The sequence below is a fragment of the Melanostigma gelatinosum genome (genome assembly GCF_949748355.1).
Source record: "Melanostigma gelatinosum genome assembly, chromosome: 7".
Lineage (NCBI taxonomy): Eukaryota > Metazoa > Chordata > Actinopteri > Perciformes > Zoarcidae > Melanostigma > Melanostigma gelatinosum.
In genome coordinates this window covers 27,550,930-27,570,654 of record NC_136640.1, presented here as the reverse complement: position 1 = coordinate 27,570,654, position 19,725 = coordinate 27,550,930, and the positions used below count along the sequence as shown (strand labels likewise).

Below are 19,725 nucleotides of genomic sequence, written 5' to 3'. Positions count from 1 at the left end.
TTCTTTTTACAAAATAAAAAATGAATAGGAAGCTAAAAGAGTTAGGCCTACTCAATTTCTTCCCTATAAATCAGGCATGTCCAAAGTCCGGCCCGCGGGCCAATCACGGCCCGCGGTCAGATTTTATACGGCCCGCGCCTTCTGTCTTAAAATGCATTATTTATGGGCCGCCAGCACAGTCAAAACGGAATGAATAAATCATACAAATTCAACATGCAATTCCTCTTTTTACCTCATGGTGGCAGCACCACTCTGTAACTGTCTGGCTGTTTGAAATTGGCTCTGACCCTTGAACTGTCATGGCTACGGCAAGTAAAAAAAGGAAAGTCGATAACGAGGGCCGCCGCTTCCAGGAGAGGTAGGGATCGCAATATTTTTTTCACCGAAAACCGAAACAACTGAGTCTGCCTAATTTGCCATGAGACTGTTGCCTTGTTTAAGGAATATAATGTAAAGAGACACTACGAGACCAAACGTGCTAATGCTACAACAAGCTATCAGAGAGCGACCGTGCTAGAAAAGTGAAGCAACTCCAAGATAACTTGGCCACACAGCAGCGGTCCCTTTCACATGCAAACATCATCAAAGTAAGCTGCGGAGTGGCCGTGGTAATTGCTAAACATGACAAACCTTTTACGGAATGTGAGTTTGTCAAAGACGGTGTTATGAAAATAGCAGAAAACATATTTGCCCCGAGAAGAAGACAGAGTTTGCTAATGGTTGCCTGGCTCGTAACACTGAAGAGCTATCATCAGATACTAAGGGACAACTTGATTTTTTTCGTTAGCCTGTTTCATGTGTGTTGAACTTAAATGTTAGACAACTTTTCATCACCCTCACTAAGTCATATTTAAGATTGTCTTGAGGTGAGAATATTGATCGGTTCCTATATAATTAGCTTTTAGATGGCTTGTTCTTTGTTGTCTGACTTTCAAGATGTGAAAGAAAGGCAGACTAGTTGTTGAGATGTGTTCACACATGAATGTTTACATTTGGTTACATTGCTATTTGCTGTCATTGAAAATAAAAGTATTCAATAACAATGTATGTATAGGCTACTTGTATTGTTTCAAATAATGTTAGCAGGGACTGTTGGCCCTTTGGCATTTTCACGTTATCAAATCTGGCCCTCTTTGAAAAAAGTTTGGACACCCCTGCTATAAAGTAAAGACAATAATAATTAAGACTTTTGAGAAGAATGGGCTAATACTAGCAAAGAGGAAAGAAAATAGGTTTTAATATTAGACAAAAATGTGGTTATCAGAGGCGCAAAAAGAGACAAGAGACAAGACAATGACAGGAAACAAGAAAATGACAAAGAATGTGACCATAACGTGACTAATTCTCCTGATTTGTATCCAAGCGTACACCTTTGTGAGGTGGTGTGAGGGAGACGGCCTCCTCCGGATGTTCCCCCACCCTCTGCTTCACCACGAGATCTTCCACAGGCAGCGGAGCTTGCTCAGACTTCACGAGCTCCCAACAATCCGAAAACTCCTCTCCTCTCTCTCCCGCCTCCCACTGTCCCGGAGGCTCTCAGACAAAACACAGAAACAACTGAGCTTGCGACGGTGCTGAGAAAAGTCATGCGCGAGACTTTTGGCAGACCGCTCTACGAGCCAGAATCCAACAGAAGGGGCATAACACACGGTAAGCCACCTTTACAAATGTCAGACGAATCAGATTTTACTTCAGCAACAGTGCTGAATAACCAAAAAGAAAAGAAAAAAAAACGCAAACAGAATGCTGACACATAGGTTATTGACTATGATGATGGTAATAATGAGGTGTCTAATCATGTTTGTTCTAATGTGTATTTCCGAGACAATCAAAGACGTGGAGCCTTCCGCGGACGGAGCGGAGGACGAGGGAAGAGCAGAGGGGGAGGAGGGTTCGGAGGAGGGAGCAGAGGTGGACGGAGTGGAGCTTGCTTCGTCTGTGGAAAGAGGGGGCATTGGGCACGCACATGCAGAGAAAGAGTGGACATGGGGAGGACATCGGAGGAGGGGGACGTCTGGACACCATATTCAACGGATGCAGGTCATGTAAAAACACGCACACACACACTGATGCACAGACACAAACTGACGGTAAAGAATAATGGATAGAAATATTCGAACAAAATCAAATAGAATTGTGGGGTTAGAGTTATTGAAGGGTGTGAAGTAGTATTTTTTGTGTGATTTTGGAGCAGGTACAAACAGAATATCTATCGGTAGCTACCATTAAGAGAATGAAAGTGGTTTGAATAAACGATTGACTGTTGTGTGCAAGAGGTTTCTACCTAACCCTAACTCACCAAATTGTTACTGCAGTGTCGATAAACTAGGACACGGTCACAGCAAAGGCCGTGCTCTTATCTAAATTTAAGCAAACTAAGTGAGTCATTTTCTCTCTCCTCTGCAGAGAAAGAGGCTTTGAAAACAATTAATGCAACTAACTTACCCTAACTTACTTTATATGGATGAACATGATCATAAAGTAAGCAAGAACAAACTCCAGCTTTGGAAAGAAAAAGTAAAATATTTGGGTTATGATTTATCTAAGAATGGCTGATACAAAAGAAAAGAAGCCATTCTCAAAGCAAGCAAAAAGACAAATGATGTCATTCTTAGGAATGACTAATTTCTGTAAATGTTGGGTTCCTAATTATGCTGAATTAGCTAAACCTTTATAAAAAATAGATTCATGATAAACCTAGGGCAGCACACAACAAATTGTGCTGGACTCTTGAAGCAGACGAAGCTTTAATGGTATTAAATAAGATGTTAACAAGTCCATCAGTGTTGGGATTGCCAAATTATGACAAGTCATTTACACAAACAGTAGACTGCAGAGGGGGTTTTACATTCCATTTGAAGATGCAGATCTGACTGTGTTTGTTGATGGCTCGTGTAAAAAGAATTTAGATGGTAAAAATGCAACGGGATATGTAGTAGTGACAAATAATAACCAGATGGGGGATTTGAGGAAGTATGGTATGGAGGAGAGAGTGAGATAGAAAAGTTATGTGTGCCAAGAGGGAAAGACAGAAATGTTTAAGTAAAGTGGACTGGAAAGGATATAGTATGTGGAAAAGGAAAGCACAAGTAAGAGAAAGAAAGAGATTAAGGAAAATGTTGCACAGCAAGAATAAAAAACCTATTTGATAAAACAAAACTGCAAAATAAACAAAATTTCTGGGAATGACCTGAGGGCAAACTAATATTACCTAAGACCTTATATAGATATACGGCTCTTTTGAGCCATGGGTTGGACCATGTCTCAACAGGTGGGAAGGTATCTATGATAAAGAGGGTCTTTGCAGCATATGGTTTCAAAAACTACTAAAAACAATTTGGGTCTAGCATGCACTGTATGTGCAAAATATAATCCAGTTCAACATATTTGCATTGGATTTCATTTAACTAAACTAATATGCAGAGAAGAAATATTGTTTGACAATAATTGACAGATACTCTAAATTGATCGAGATGTTATTACGGAAGCAAAAGCTTTGACTAAAGACATAAAGAACATTTTGAAATACCAGTAATAAATTATTGTGATAATGATATACATTTTGTAAACAAAGTAATAAAACATTTGGCTGAGGTATTTGGAATAAACATGAAATATCATTGCTCTTATCACCCACAGTCAGCAGGGCTGATTGAAAGAACAAATGGTACAATTAAATCAAAATTAAGAAAATACAGCAGAATAAATATAATACAATATAATAATATATAAGAATATAAATACACATTGTAAAAAGGTGAATCAATTGTCCGCAACAAAATAGCGGCACTGATAACTCTTAATCTTGGGGCACCTGTTCCCTCTGGGTGAGTCTGGAACAACAGGGATTTGAAAGCCTCTGGGGCCATTTGTCTGACCAGTGAAGATACGAACACGCTCAGAGGGGTTAGTGGTGTCTGTAAGAAACAAAAGGGCTCAGTGGTTGACCTAACATCGCGGAAATTGATAAATTTAGACAGCCAGGGCTGTGTGGGATAAGGGGAACTATGTTTTGCTTTTGCTTTGCTTTAATAATAATTAGTCCAATGTTATAGCGGGAAATTGAGAAGATAAAATTGACAATCAATAAATACAAAACACAACCAAATGAACATTACACGCTGGGAACGCTGTTTTCTCCTCCTCAAACTGTCTAGTAGCGACGACTGTATCACTCTACACTATATGTTGCCACCTGTTTAAACAAAATGACACCCTGTTTCTCACCCGATGCAGCAAACTATGTAGAACATCACACAGACAGCTGATGGATATGGACGATGCCCAGGGCTGGCACCTGGTGGTTCAGTGGGGGTAAGCGAAGCAGTGGAGCGGAACTCGTGCGTTGGCGCAGTTGGTGAGGTCATTCTATGCATTGCCTATGGATGGCACCAGACAGACCACGACCACAAAGGTCAGCCTAGGGCTGGGCGATAAATCGATTTAATCGATTAATTCGAATGTGTGCTTTAAGGCGATGTGTTTTATTGAAAATCGAGAAAATCGCCCCCACCCCTCCCCCCGTTGGGTTCCCGTAGTAGAGTGCGCGCGCATTGTTTACAAACGAAAACAATGGCGGCCAGCAGTGAAGCTCTCGTTCTTAAGAGAGGGAAGAATGTGTCTTCGGTGGTCTGGAAATGGTTCGGGTTCGTGTCATCTGACACAGAACAAACAGCACCACGATGTAAGGTCTGTCTAAAAGCTATTGCTACAAAATCAAGCAGCACAACTAATTTAATGCAGCACCTCAAACAGAGGCATGCCGCCGAGTGGGAGAAGCGTTGTTGCCCTGAGGAGGGAGCAGGACCGCGGGAGCACAAGCGACGCCGCCGCCACCTCACAACAACAACCCAGCATTTTGGAGACATTCACCAACTGTACTCCGCATGAGAAGAAGAGTGCCCGGTGGAAAGCCATCACGGATGCAGTCGCGATGTATATCGCAAAAGATATGGTGCCCATATACACCGTGGAAAAGCCGGGGTTTATTCACCTTCTCAAAGCTTTGGACCCCAGATACGTGCTACCAAGCCGTAAACATTTTTCTGACGTTGCCTTGCCTCGGCTGTACAATAGTACACGCCAAAGGATCTCTGCGGAGCTGGAGGGGATGTCATTCTACTCCGCAACAACTGACCTGTGGTCCAGCAGGTTGACCCAGACACCGATCCACTTGACTGGTGGAAGCGTCACCAACTTAACTTTCCAAGGATAAGTACTTTAGCAAAGAAATACCTCTCTGTGCCAGCTACAAGTGCCCCCTCTGAGAGGCTTTTCAGTGTGTGGGGGGGCATTGTTACATGCCACCATGCATGCCTGAAGCCAGAGGTAGTAGACAGGCTTGTCTTCCTGGCAAAAAATATTTAGAAAAAACATGCACTACTGTTTAATACTGTTGGTTATGTTGTGAATGCACTTGATTTTGTTTACATGCACTTATTTACTATGCAAAATATGTTATGTTGATGTTAGATCAGATGTTGCACTTTTGAAAATGTGAATGTTAAAGGGTCACATACATTTTATTTCATGCTGTGTTTGTATCAGTGTATTCAGTTAGAAAAGCTTACTGTAAAAAAGTTACATTTGCACAGTTGTTTACAATGGAAGGCTACTATTTAATGCCATTTAATGTTATGTTTAATTTAATTTTATATTTAAATGATTCAGGGAAACAAAAGAGTGACGAAATACTTTTTGTATACTACAGGCACCTTCCTACAATGTTCAGGTTTTGTTTGCACTTTATTTTTATCAACCTACTTGGGAAAATCATCACAAAATAAAATAAAAAATTGTTTTCAACAGCTTCTGTCATCTGCAAAAAATTTTGGGGGAAAAAATCGATTTAAATCGTGAATCGGATTTTTTGTAAAAAAATCGGAGATTTTTTTTTTAGGCCATATCGCCCAGCCCTAGGTCAGCCCATCTGGTAGTTGCAGTCAGTCTGTGTACATAGATGACATTGGGGTCCCGAGGGGAAATCAAATTGCTGCGGGGTTTGAAACAGTACTATTTTGGTGGACAACAATACGTAGAGGGGTCAAGACGTGCTGCTGGCGGAGAGAGGAGGGGTCTACAAAGTGTTTGGTTCATCTGGAATGTACTTTCATACCATGTTTGAGGAGATTACTGCAGCGATGAATTGATGTTGATATGACTAAACAAACTCCAGTGTACTTACAGATTTCCAGCAGGATGGTGAGGAGCTGGGAAGTGACGATTACACTGAACTGTGAAGTAATAATGATTCATATGTCGAAAATTGAGAGAAGAGACGAAATGATGATTGCAGTATTACCTGTAGTTAATAAAGACAGGACACAGAATGTTTGTTAAAACATTCTTTTTATTGTTGGAATGCTGTTAAGCATTCCAACTATTGTTATCCTGTTTCTTTATTCAACTTCTTCTATTTCTTCCGTCGCACCGCTTCTCCTTCATTTTTTAAGCTACAGAAACCGTTCAACTATTAAAATGTTCAGCTCTTTCACCAGAGGGGTGCTATGACTTGTTATATTTCTAACCTTTAAACTTTTTGAATTATTAAGCTTTTTATTTTTTCAATAGGATCTCTATGGAGAATATTTTGAAATGGCATCAGGCACACAGGTGTTCGCGATTGAGCCAATTAGTGATGTTGATAAACTCACAGACTCACAGACACACGCGCACATACACTCCTCTCCCTCTCTCTCTCTGTGTCTCTCATACAGTCATTCAGGTCTTAGAGATCTTTAGAGGTCTTTCCCCCCTCCTCTACCCCCCCCCCCCCACACACACACACACACACATACACACACACGCCATTTTAAAATAAAAGCCCCACAGAATGAATCCTAACTGAAATGCTTGTGATGAAGCCTGTCATTTAATAACCTCTGTTTATGTGTCAAACATGATGATTATGTCTCCTCTCCCCCTCCCTCCCCCACCCAGTCCCAAAATAAAAGCCTCATGAATTAACTGTATTTGAACGTTTCGCTCAAAATTAGGCTTTTTTGTTGAAATAATGAATGCTCTTACTAATACTGCGACAACTACTACTACTGCTAATATTTCTAGCATTACCACTACTACTACAACTTTTGCTGTTGCTACTATTACTACTACTGCTACTGCTATTACTGCTACCATCAATATTATTACTACCACTACTGCTATTACTACCACTACCACTACTATTATTACTGATACCACAACTGCTAATACTGCTATTCCTGCTACTACCAGTACTAATAACCAGTACTAATACTACTACAGCTATTAGTAAGACTGCTGATACTACTACTTCTACTACTTCTTCTAATTACAAATACTTCGACGACAACTTCTGCTACTACTGCTACTACAAATATCACTACTGCTACAACTAGTACTTATTCAAATGCTACTAATACTGATACTGCTAATAATACTTCTCCTACAACTACAACTTATACTGCTACTACAAATATCACTACTGCTACAACTAGTACTTATTCAAATGCTACTCATACTTATACTGCGAATAATACTTCTACTACCACTACAACAAATATCACTACTGCTGGAATTCTTTTAAGCTACAGAAACCGTTCGAATATCAAAATGTTCAGCTCTTTCAGGAGAGGGGTGACATAACTTCATATTTGTAATCTTTCAACTTTTTGAATTATTCAGCTTTTTGCAATTTTTTTTAAATTGGATATCTATTTTCAGCAATGTTTTTGAGATTAATTTCAGCTTTCAGCATTCCAACGCATTTTCAGCAGGAAATGCATTTTCTAGTTTCTGTGAGCAGGCCCAATGTTACCATAATAGGTGGCACTGGCACATGAGTATTTTTGTCGGTCAAAACAAATGCAAAGAATTTGATTTAAATCCCTCTTGTAATCGTACACCACTGAAATATTCAATTTCACTGTGAAATACAACATAGTACAGAAGTTAAAGAAGCTAATGTTGTGATGTCAGCATGTGTGAAAATGTCTGGCGCTAACAAAACGGAACAGCGGCTGTGTCAGCCAAAGAAGAGACAGTCTACGAATCTTTATACCCGGAATTTGGAATAAGGTTAACTTCAGTATTTTTCAGTTTGGACCCTTTCGCATGCTTTTGTGTCTACGTGACTAATGGCGACAATCATTTTTAAATTGGTCCAGTATTGAGAGATGAAGCTGAAACAAGCAGCAAGGGCCACTGCACAGTGTCAATGTAACACTGCATTCACTGAGTGCTTGTTTTTCCCACAGACAGGCTCAGATCGTCATTTTAAGGGTCTGACAACATAATAACAAAGCAAAGTACAGAGAAATTAAACATTTTTTTCTGAATCCGGTCTGTTGCTTTTGTGTCCAAGTCTAGCTCAAGGAGAGGCCTCGTTGTGAAATGTGACTATCGGGCAGCAACAGGTCCCACTTTTTACAGCGTTCTTCCTCTGTGGTCATGGGTCACAGCACCCACAGGAACACCACCAGTCTCTTGAGCTTTGCGACCTTGCAGCAGCTGGTTCTCCCTCCTCTGCCCCCTCTGTCTCTTTTACTAAATACAGGTGGCCATCAGATTGAAAGACCTCATCTAGATTCTTGAAATCATGTAAATATTTAGCCATGACTTTAAAAGTCTTTATAGATAACACAAAGTAACTCTTTCTGTTCTCCAACACAAAATTCTTCCTGGCCGGCACTTGCGTTTGCACCGTTGTCTTTGGCAACATGTCACCGCAAATTTCAGAACGAGACTTCTCCTCCAGCAGGACTCTTTCCATAATGTCAGATACTTATAATAACAATCGAGGGGATGTAAATTGACTGTGCCAAATTGCCCCGATGTGCAGCCGGTTTACTGGCTCTCCCTCAATACAAAACTCTCTCAACCTACTCAAAGGCACAACCTGGTGGTGGAAGCCATACAAGTAACACATATACAAACATGCAGATAATGTTTATATTCTTGGAATATAAACATTACCTTAATTTCAAATCGACCTGTTAAATGAAATTATACTTCAAATAAATTGTGGGTTCCATGATAACCAATAATAAACAGTAAACAGGAGGAATACTCCCCAAAAAATGAACTCAAATCATCTTCTAAATATCAATTGACCTCTCTCATATGGAATTATGGTGCTCTCATCCTTCCTAACTTTGTCAGGTGTTAGCCAGACCTTTCTAGTGTACCTGCTACGAAGCCTTGCATGTAGGCTACTGCTTCTCTTTTCTGCTAGCCTGTAGTCTGGTTGTGAGGCCCAGCTCTTTACCTCTACACCAAGTTCTCCTAGGAGGAGATATTTTAGTGATCGCACTTGCCATTCATGTACTTGTTAGGGTTTAAACAGAAGGATGATAGAGGCTTCAGCAGGCCGCAGGGAGATTTCTGCTTCGAGCTTCCTACTGCGTGTGATTGGCTCCATTTGAATTCTGTCCCCTCCCTGGATCGATCCTTTAGCGAAACATCTTGGCTCCTTGCAAAACATCTTGGCTCCACCTCTGGTCAGTTGTCCTCCCCACTGACCACATCCTCCATTTGCTGCATGTCTCACTCAGAATCCCTATCTGACCCTCAAACTATTCTTAGTGTTTTAATACCTTTAGTGACTATACTTTTATGATTTAATACATTCAATGAGTTAATATACTGTAACACATAATATCCTCTATAAGTAAGAATATTGTAAACATATTGTGACAAACATATTATTGTGACACTTCTACTCACCACTAGGGGGGTTATTTAATCCTACTAATGTGTTTAATACTGAAATTCTCCACATACTTAAGCAGCTCACTTGGGGTGACAAAAAAATCACCCTTTTCAGGTTAGGTTTGAGGATGCTGATTGGCTAGATTTTATATCATAAGTTCATATCTTGTTAAACTGCTGTGGGGGATTCCTCCATCGCCCCAGAACTGAACTTGAGACATGCAGAGACAGGCCGACGGGATGCGAAAGGAAACGCATACATTTTGTGCAGATGATTTTCTTTCATATTTTACACATATTACAGGGTGCATTCCATATTTCAATCACACACATATTGACGACAATGGAGTAGAAGCGCTGCTGGGTCTTTGTGGTAATCGCATACAGGTGCTCTATGGATCCTTCAGGTGTATTTAATCTTGCAAAGAGCTCATTGGTTGGGTGGAATATGGTCTCAAAAATCTATAAAATGAAATTGTCCTTTAAAAAACAATCCAAGGCACACTGTATGGTTTGTATTCTACATGTATTCAACCTGCAACCCCCGACATGAAGAGAACTCTGTTGTGAAGCTTGCATATGACACAACAATTTTATGTTTTGGGAAACAGCATCACAAACAACGTGACATGGTCATCACTTAAAAATATATAAACATCCGTATCTCTTGAGGAAACTTAAGAAGGCCATATTCCTGTGCCAAGTTCATCCTGACTGGAAACATTACAAACTAACATGGGATGTGTACGGCTCAGGACAGGAGGCTCTACAGAGGGTGATTCAACCAACCAGAACATCATTGGTACCGTCTACTGAGCATCAGTGGTATTGGTCACGTGAGGAGCTGAAGGATATCTAAAGACACAAGCTGTTCACCCTGCTGTCATCTGGAAAGAGATGCACAAGTATCAGCTGCTGAACCTCCAGACTTCAGAGCAGCTTGTTTCCTCTGGCTGTGAGGCTTCTAAATCCATCCTCCTCCCTCCACATATGATATTGTTTTTTTGTTTTTGTTGGGTGTATTTTCTTATGTAGCCAAATTGGACGACGGACTGCAAAGTACAATGACAAAGGAACCTTGTAACCTTGTAACTCTTGAGCAGAGAACTGCTCCGGAAGTGGTACATTTAGATCATTTTCTAAGCGACATCAACATGCCAAAGAGCTGCTGTGTGACTGTTTATAGCCTTCTAACAACGAGACCCAAAATCCAAGTCTCCAGATTTATTTTAGACCAGGTGAGGAATCGCTAACGGAAAAGTGGTGACCCGTGTGTTAGAAAATCAAGTGGCAAATGCCATGAGGACATCTCATTTTTTTTGAATGGCATGCGATCTACCCGCACTACTTCCGCGATCGACCGGTCGATCGACGTATTGGGCACCCCTGGTCTACACCAACTTCTGAGAAATAAATATCCAGCTCTTTAGTTGCTAAATGCTCCACAATGGTCACCATGTAGCTAAATGTGTCTGTCTGCAGTTTGTTTTTTTTGTCCTGAAAACATGGTTGAGCAGAGCGATGAGAGTCAATCAACGTTTGTGTCATATTATCCAAAAATCAAACTGTTGATTAGTGCAGCTTTAAGTTTTACTGAGATTTCTTATGGATATTGATATACTTATCCCCCATCCTGCTGCGTATGCCACCAGAATTATTTGAAAGATCATACAATCAAATAGAGTCACATAGATGCATATAAAGTAATTAAATATAAAATAAAATAAGAAGCAGTGAAAATAGCAGATTCACATTTGCAGGTCTGAAACTGCAGGTGGTGCTGCTTTCCTGTTAGATGGTGCTGAGTGAGGGAGAAGAGCTTAACTCTTTTGCAAGCCATTGTGAATTCACAACACATATATTTGCTAATGCCCATGATGACAAACACAATATGTAATTTTTTTGTATTATTTGATTGAATTCTGAGCCTTCCTTTATGTAGAGAACAGTTGAAATACGTTATCCTAACTTGCTCAAACTTATCTGTCGCCTGATAACAGAGAGCACATTGTCCCGCCCAGGCAGGAAATGGGTGTGATTGTTTGAGGAAGTTTCTCTCAAAGCACAAATTCACTCTGACTTTCACCTGGCAGCCAGTGTGGTGTGAGAAACTGGGGCTTAACAATGTCTACCCTTCTGCTGGTCGTGGGTGTTGTCTTAGGAGTTGCTTACATTTACCATCATGTGGTGGTGAAGGGAAAGCGGTGCACAAGTAAAACAAAGCTGCATGGGAAAACTGTGATTGTGACCGGTAAGTACAGGCTCTTTTTTTTATAGACTGCTGTGGGTCATCAGGGTGGCAGTAGTCATATCCACTGACTTTTTTTCTAAAGACAATTGCTTGGGTATGTGTACTACTTCCAACAAATCGTGTATTAAGAAACAACACATTTTATAGCTTGATATAGACTGCAACTCTGTATGAAAACAAGACTTTATGAATATATAATAAAGAATGTACAAGCGTAAATTAGGAGTAAGGAGTACCAGGTCAGGTTCATAACAAAGTCATTATATCCTTGATTAAAAATCAGACAGTTACACTATTAGAATATGAAGGAGTTTTAATCACCAACCTTAACATGAGTGACAAAAGTACAGCCTAGAAAAGCTTTTTCAAAGATATATCTTAAATCAAGTCTTTATTTAAACACGATAATGACAATGAAGAGTTTTGGTTCATCCATTGGTGACACTTTTCTGTGGCTTCATCATTATGAGTGACTTATATTCATTACACTTAGTCATTTAGTTTGTTATACTTAAAACATTTGAGAAGTGCCGCTTTCACAAATTTTGCAGCTCAAACATGACCCCCTTGAGGGACCCTGTGTTATGGTTTCAGAGTTTAGAGGTGGACCCAAATACAAGACACCAGGCAGGCAGGTATAATGAACAAAAGGCCAGCTTTCATAACTAAAAGCTGGTGGCAAAACAAAGTGCAACGGAAAAAGGGCAAAAAACTAAATTGAGGACAAACTAGAATGACACGAGAAACATGAGCAGCGTGGCATTAAGAAGCACCAGTAATTAACACAGACCACCTGACACTGACAGAGGGAACACATACTGAATAAATTCATGAATAAATAAAGGAGAGCAGGGTGACACCTATGTATACCTATATATACACCTATAGACAGGTTGAACAGATCAGGACGCGGCTGACAATCACAAAGGCAGGAAAACACAAACAGCACACAGACAGCAAGTGAAGTTAGACATGAAACATCGGTAGAGGGAATTTTCGAAATAAAATAGGAAACAGACTAAGTGCAAACCCAAACCTGGAAATCCTGGACTAAGAATTGCCATGGGTCCCTTTAGACATCCCGTCCCACCTTCACCATCTCTCTGTGTATAATATGCAACAATTTCCTAAAGAAACAATGTATGGACTGAAACAAAAAGAATCCCTCTCAGTGATGGATTATGACCCACACAAGTGTGTGGCTGTGCCTGGTTCTACAGAGAGCCCTGCTGGAATTTCTATTTGCTTCTTATTTTGCTGTGTTTGGGATGTTTCTGGGAGTCAGCATAGAGCATTTAGGCCTCACTTGGGGTTGTAACCCCCAGCCAATAAGCAGGATGTGCAGCCTGTTGTCATTCCCAGGTCAAACACAGCGGCACCAAGTGGCACTCTGCAGTGTCTGTAGAGACAAAGCGGTGGTGCGCGGGTTGTTACACCCCTCTGTGTTCTTATGTGCTTCTGTGTGAATGTGTTTCTTCTGTCCGTCTCTCTCTTGTGCTGCTGTCAAACTGTGTCGGTGACCGAGCGGAGCCACAGGCAGAGACAGCAGACAGTCCACAGCAGAATGAAACGCGCCTTGTGCTGCATTCATTCAAAATTCGGCACCTTCCCGCAGGTTGTGCAGAGGTGTGGGTGTGTTTATTTGTGCTTTAGAACATAGCCGCGACACTATGAGAATATAACCTTTTATTCTTCTGATTCACTGCTTTGTTGTCACCGACGACGGTCCCTCTCTTTGTTCACTCTGTAGCTTGTTCGCCCACCCCTTCCAGTCTCTCTCCCTCTCTCTCACTCGCTCACTCGTTGAGCCAGAGAGGAGGGCCAACGTTTACAAACAGCAACCGACAATGCTAATACATAGTATACCATGAAACAAATCAAACAGGTTTATTGAGGAATAGCTTGTGAACTCAGAGTCATTGAAATTTCAGTTGATATTGGGATTTAGTTGTCCATATCCCTTTCATTGCAATTGATTACATTTTCCCAAACGATACACACGATGAACCTGGAGCTTTAGTGTTCCCAAGTTGATAATCCAGCCTTGCACTTCACACTCGTCACCATCCTTATCCTGAGAAACAGTTGTCCACTTTCCAAAGCTTCACCCAGATGCCAAAATACTTATCTTGCTGTCAAGGTGCTACTTTTGGGGAAAAAATATATCTGGGTGAGTGTTGGTGTGTTTGGGAAGTCCATATTGGCAAATTGTGAGTCCAATCAATTCCAATGTGCTGGGAAAGGGTCGTCCAACCATTCTGAACCCATGAGACAGCTTCATACAACTAAAGGAGGGCAGACTCCGGGAGCAAGTCAGGCAACAAACTCGCAACATCCATTTTTTGAAACTATGGACAGGGAACTCTACAAGGATGAGACAGACAGTTGGGTTGCTCCCTTGCCTGACACAGTGCCCCGACAGTGCTTGCTGAAAAACTGCAAGCAAGCCCTCACAATCTACACGTCTCGCCTCATCATAACTTTGGGCTGAGAACCGGAGATGAGACAGCAGTTCATCACTTTGATAGGCAAGATTTTTGAGGCGTACCATGCTGGCCCAGCTCCTGGTTTCCAGTACCTACTAGCATTTGTATCGTACTGACGGCACAAGCCTGGTCAAATGGGTGTTGTATTTGATTCCAGTGCTCAGGATTCTGGTGTCTGTCTCAACAATGAGCGGAGACATGTGACTGGGATGCATTGCTCCATCCAGCAAACTCCATCCACCCCGAAGGGATGTACAGATTCACCCTTCATTAAAAAGACTGAAGAGAAATCTCACCACAGAAGGCATTCAGCGCTTCTCCATCTTCAGCACACGAGTAAAAGCTGTAGCATTCCTCATTCACTTGGCCAAGTGCTTCAACCAGTTTAAGGAGTGTAAGGGACACCACTCAGTCAGTTAGCCTCAGTACAAGCCTTGGCAACAAGTCTTGTACTCGCGGAGGATGGAGAACCCACTGACTTTGCAAACCTACAGAAAGGAGATGTCATGCTGTTGAAAGACAGCCAAGTTGCACAGAACGGGACCTATAGCAGTGGTTGTTCTATATCTCCGAAAAGAGAACTGGCAGTGATACTGTAGGAAAGTTTGTAGTCAGTTCTGACCTCAGTGAGGCTGGGTGGGGAGTATTCTGTCCTTTTATATGTGTTGGTTCTGTGCATTCGATTTTGCGCCCCCTGATGTATTTTGGTTTTCATGCATTAGGGCTCCGGACGAACCTCTTACCCTAGTTGCAGTGATGCACCTTACTTTTTAATTTAGGAGTTACTTAAGCTGCTCCCAAAATTTGACTCTGCATTTTGACGGTTTGAATGGAATCTACATGTTAACAGATTATACATTGACATAGCCTAATGTAGTGTGTGTGTAGTGAGTGTGTAGTCGAGCGACAGATGACGCATGGTCTTGTGGTCTGGAGTCCTGTGCTGCTAAAGTTGAAGTCACTGTGTAGAAAGGTAGTAGGGGGAGATTGACCACATGATCCTACTGGAGGCTGCCATTGCAGAGGCTCCAGGTTTAATCCTATGCTCATGCTCTACATAAAACATGGATCACATGTGTCTCTCACTTTTCATCTCCAGGCAGCAACACAGGCATTGGGAAAACTACTGCCATAGATCTGGCCAAAAGAGGAGCCAGAGTGATTCTGGCCTGTCGCAGTAAGCAGAGAGGAGAGGCTGCCCTTGAGGAAGTCAAGAAGGTGAGTAGAAATCTATAATGCTCTGTTTCTTCCCCCAAGAGAGCGCTCTTTGTCATAAATGCCTTGTTGATGAGCTTGTGAGCACCCCGTGGCATATAAGCTTATAGTTGCTTATTATGATATATTGAGGCAATAGAAGGTGGTTTGAGAAAGTGTGAGTCACTGTAACCATGAGAGGTCCTTGAGCACATAACCATAACTGGCCACCCAAAATGTTATGCTGTTTGCTGCAGTAAAAAGCGAGATTGTCTGTGGACAGACACAGAAGTGCTCACTCACTCACAGATGCACCCACACAGGCCCACACACGAGCGATCGCGTGATCCTTTTGACGGAGATGATGATAATAACAAGTGTATTCCAAACATCTTTATTTTATATTTAACTTCCCATTGAGTGGAAATACTGCTTCATTACTCCTACAGGAGAGTGGCAGTAATCAGGTGGTGTTCATGCCGTTGGATCTGGGGAGTCTCAAGTCTGTTCGTAGCTTTGCTGAAACCTTCCTGAAGTCTGAACCCAGACTGGACATCCTCATCAACAATGCAGGTTAGATTGTTCATTGCAGCTTATTGTCATAAACCTGCACACCATCACAACTGTTTGTGTGTGCTTAGCTGTCATCCCTGCTCATTTATAGTTTTATTTCAAAAACAAATTCAAAGTTTGCAGAAAGATAATTGTATTATTCCTCTAATAAAGGATCATTTCACATGGTATGATGTGGGCAACAATTGTAAATGGTACAGCTTTGTTTCTGACAAAAGTAAAGTACGATCACCTTGAAATGTTGAACGTCACTCAATACAACCATCCAGAGTATCAAAATATGAAAGATATGAAACATGAATTGACTATTCATATTGAACATATTTGAATGTGTATGACTACTTTAACACTTGTTGAACCAAGTTTCCTGTTACTTCAAACATACGGACACATTCACAACATTATTCGATTTATTATTGTTCAAAATAACCCTTATGATAAGCAGCCCACGGTCTTCAGCCACCTCGCGCGGACCAGGAAAACCGGGGCACCCTCCCGGAGCCAGACCCAGGAGGGGAGCTCGTCGGCGAGCGTCTGGTGGCCGGGCCTTCGCCCATGGGGCCCGGCTGGGCTCAGCCCGAAGAAACAACATGGAGCAGCCAACCTGTTGACCCACCACCCGCAGGGACATGCATCGGGATTGGGTGCAATGCAGACCGGGCAGCGGGCCAGGCCGGAGGCCTGGGCGAGCCGATCGCTGGCAGCATGGACTAGCTATAGGGACGTGGAACGTCACCTCGCTAGCGGGGAGAGAGCCAGAGCTGGTGCAGGAGGTGGAGCGATACCAGCTAGATATAGTTGGACTCACCTTCACACACAGCACTGGCTCTGGAACCAAGCTCCTGGAGAGGGGTTGGACTTTGTCCTTTTCCGGAGTTGCCCAGGGTGAGAGGCACCGGGCGGGAGTGGGGATACTCACAAGCCCCCGGCTGAGCGCCGCTGTGTTGGAGTTCTCCCCGGAGAACGAGAGGGTCGCCTCCATGTGCCTACGGGTTGCGGGGAGCAAGGCTCTGACTGTGGTTTGTGCTTATGCACCAAACAGCAGTTCGGAGTATCCGGCCTTCTTGGAGTCAGTGGGAGGGGTCCTGGTTCTGGTTCGTCTCCTATGGTCACAAAGTCTGGGTCATGACCGAAAGGACAAGGTCGCGGCTACAAGCGGCCAAAATGAGCTTCCTCCGTAGGGTGGCCGGGCTCAGCCTTAGAGATAGGGTAAGGAGCTCGGTCATCAGGAGGGAACATGGAGTTGAGCCGCTACTCCTTCGCGTCGAAAGGAGTCAGCTGAGGTGATTCGGGCATCTAATGAAGATGCCTCCTGGACGCCTCCCACTGGAGGTTTTCCAGGCACGTCCAACTGGGAAGAGACCCCGGGGAAGACCCAGAACACGCTGGAGAGATTACATCTCCCAGCTGGCCTGGGAACAGCTCAGGATCCCCCAGAATGAGCTGGAACATGTTGCCGGTGAGAGGGAAGTCTGGGTCGGCCTGCGATTTACATATTTATTATACCTTTACTGTTTGACTATTTATTGCACTTGTTCTGTTTTTATTTTCTTGTTTGTTTTTTTCCTGATCTTGTTGCACTGTCCACTTTGCTGCTGTAATCCTGCAAATTTCCCCACTGTGGGACTAATAAAGGATTATCTTATCTTATCTTATCATGTTTGCATATTCAAGGAATCAATATTCTATAGATATTAGATAGTGTGAAGCCTTGCCTGTTTTAATGTTGCCATTGTCTGGAAACAGGATTAAGCTTTCTCCATGTTGCCTCAGGTATTTACCTACAGGGTCGAACAGAGGACGGACTGGGGATGATGTTTGGCATCAACCACATTGGTCACTTCCTATTAACCAACCTGTTACTGGACCGGCTGAAGGAGTGTGAACCCAGCAGAGTGGTCATCCTGTCGTCTATGACACATAACTTTGGAAAAATAGATTTTGACTGCCTGAACACCCACAAAGCTCTGGGACTGGGGACCTCATCAATTTTGCAGGTATACTCCGATAGCAAGCTGTGCAACGTCCTCTTCACCCATGAGCTGGCCAAGAGACTGCAGGAAACCAAGGTCACCTGCTACAGCCTCCATCCGGGTTAGTAGACAGAATGTATCACCATTCAACTCATGCAAAGAAATGGGAAATGAGCTCTTTAAACAAGGAATTTTAGTACACTGGTTCCACACTGGTTAGCAGTTATTACATAGAGGTGTGCATTTTGGTCTAGTCTAGCATAGCCAGTATGTGATTTGTTAAGTTTTAGCAGGGGGGATGGAGGACTCACAAGCATCTGGTGGGCACAGCTGGACCGGATGGAGGTTACTGATATTTCAGAGCCATGGTCAGGGCCATAGATTCTAACTTGCACTCCTCAGTCAGATAAAGGATCAATGAGTCAGACAGACCAGACTAACATATTCAACTAAACAACCCCTCTGCCCCCGCACTCTCTCTGATACTAGTGGATACAGAACGGGGATGGCAGGTTAACAAGACAGATGCATTTTTGTCATTTTGCTATCAAAGAGTATGGCATCCCCCAAAAAATTGCCTACTGATCATGGCGATGAAGGGGAAATATTTGTGGATTTGGGGTTTGGCTAAACATTGTATATAACCCGTCATTCTTTGCTGTAGCAGCTAAAGATTAGGCAACTAAACTACAATATTTTGTTTTTACAGGAGCAATCAACTCTGAGCTGGCAAGGAACATGCGTTCCTCATTCAAAATGCTCCTGAAGCCTGTGACTGCATTTTTCTTCAAAAACACTGTTCAGGGAGCCCAGACCACCCTGCACTGTGCTCTCCAGGAGGGGATCGAACATCTCAACGGACGTTACTTCTCCAACTGCACTGTGAAAGAAGTCTATGCTAAAGCCAAGGATGACGCTGCAGCAAAGAAGCTGTGGGAGCTCAGTGAGAGACTGTCTGGTCTCGCATAAAAAGCCTTCCATGAAATTTCTGATATTGGGTTGTTTTTGTTCTGTTAAATATTAATTATGAGAAGATATCCTCACACACGTAACATGAAAAAGTGGGCTTGCAGACAATATTAGGCAAGAAATGTAAGGTAAAGGTTTGCCACTCTGACTATCTGGGAGTTGCCGTCACGCAATCCATAAAAATCCTGTGATTGGTTGCATAATGTATGCACAAGGTGTGTCATCAAAGATAAGGCAATAAGTGATTATGTAACAGCTTGTTAAAATGTAACAAATCCCCAGATTTTAATTTGATGTATTAGAGTTATTGATGGCCAATATAAATAAAAACATTATTACAACTGGTTTTTTTTTACAGGGCCTTAAAAAGCATTTTATTGTTTTAAGCAAATGGTTTACTTTCTACATGAACATTCTAACTTATTCTGTAACCACACCGGTTATTTAACATGAAAGGTTTCTGGTTTCACTGGTTTAGAGTTTGCTGAGGTGTGTTAGAAAAGGTGATGACAGGTATTACATTTAAGACAAACAATCTGATGACAACCAGCAACTCAAAACCCCACCCACTCATCAGTAAGTCAAATTTTTT

At 42.2% G+C, this 19,725-nt stretch overlaps 1 protein-coding gene across 1 annotated transcript; it reads left to right on the top strand.

Annotated features, from left to right (window-relative positions):
- The first annotated feature begins 1,967 nt into the window (after window positions 1-1,967).
- LOC306779926 (dehydrogenase/reductase SDR family member 13-like) lies at window positions 1,968-19,368 on the top strand. The gene is made up of 5 exons (XM_079272031.1): window positions 1,968-2,040; window positions 15,524-15,642; window positions 16,068-16,191; window positions 17,965-18,285; window positions 18,874-19,368. The coding sequence occupies exons 1-5, from the start codon at window positions 1,986-1,988 to the stop codon at window positions 19,131-19,133; spliced, it is 879 nt and encodes a 292-aa protein (XP_079128157.1). The 5' UTR covers window positions 1,968-1,985; the 3' UTR covers window positions 19,134-19,368.
- Window positions 19,369-19,725: the final 357 nt, after the last annotated feature.

What these genes read in the sequence shown, in the direction of transcription:
- LOC306779926 (XM_079272031.1), top strand. Translation starts at nt 1,986, where the DNA reads ATGGGGAGGACATCGGAGGAGGGGGACGTCTGGACACCATATTCAACG. An exon ending in CATCCTCATCAACAATGCAG is followed by an intron (nt 16,192 to 17,964) that starts GTTAGATTGTTC and finishes ATGTTGCCTCAG; the next exon opens with GTATTTACCTACAGGGTCGA. An exon ending in CTGCTACAGCCTCCATCCGG is followed by an intron (nt 18,286 to 18,873) that starts GTTAGTAGACAG and finishes TTGTTTTTACAG; the next exon opens with GAGCAATCAACTCTGAGCTG.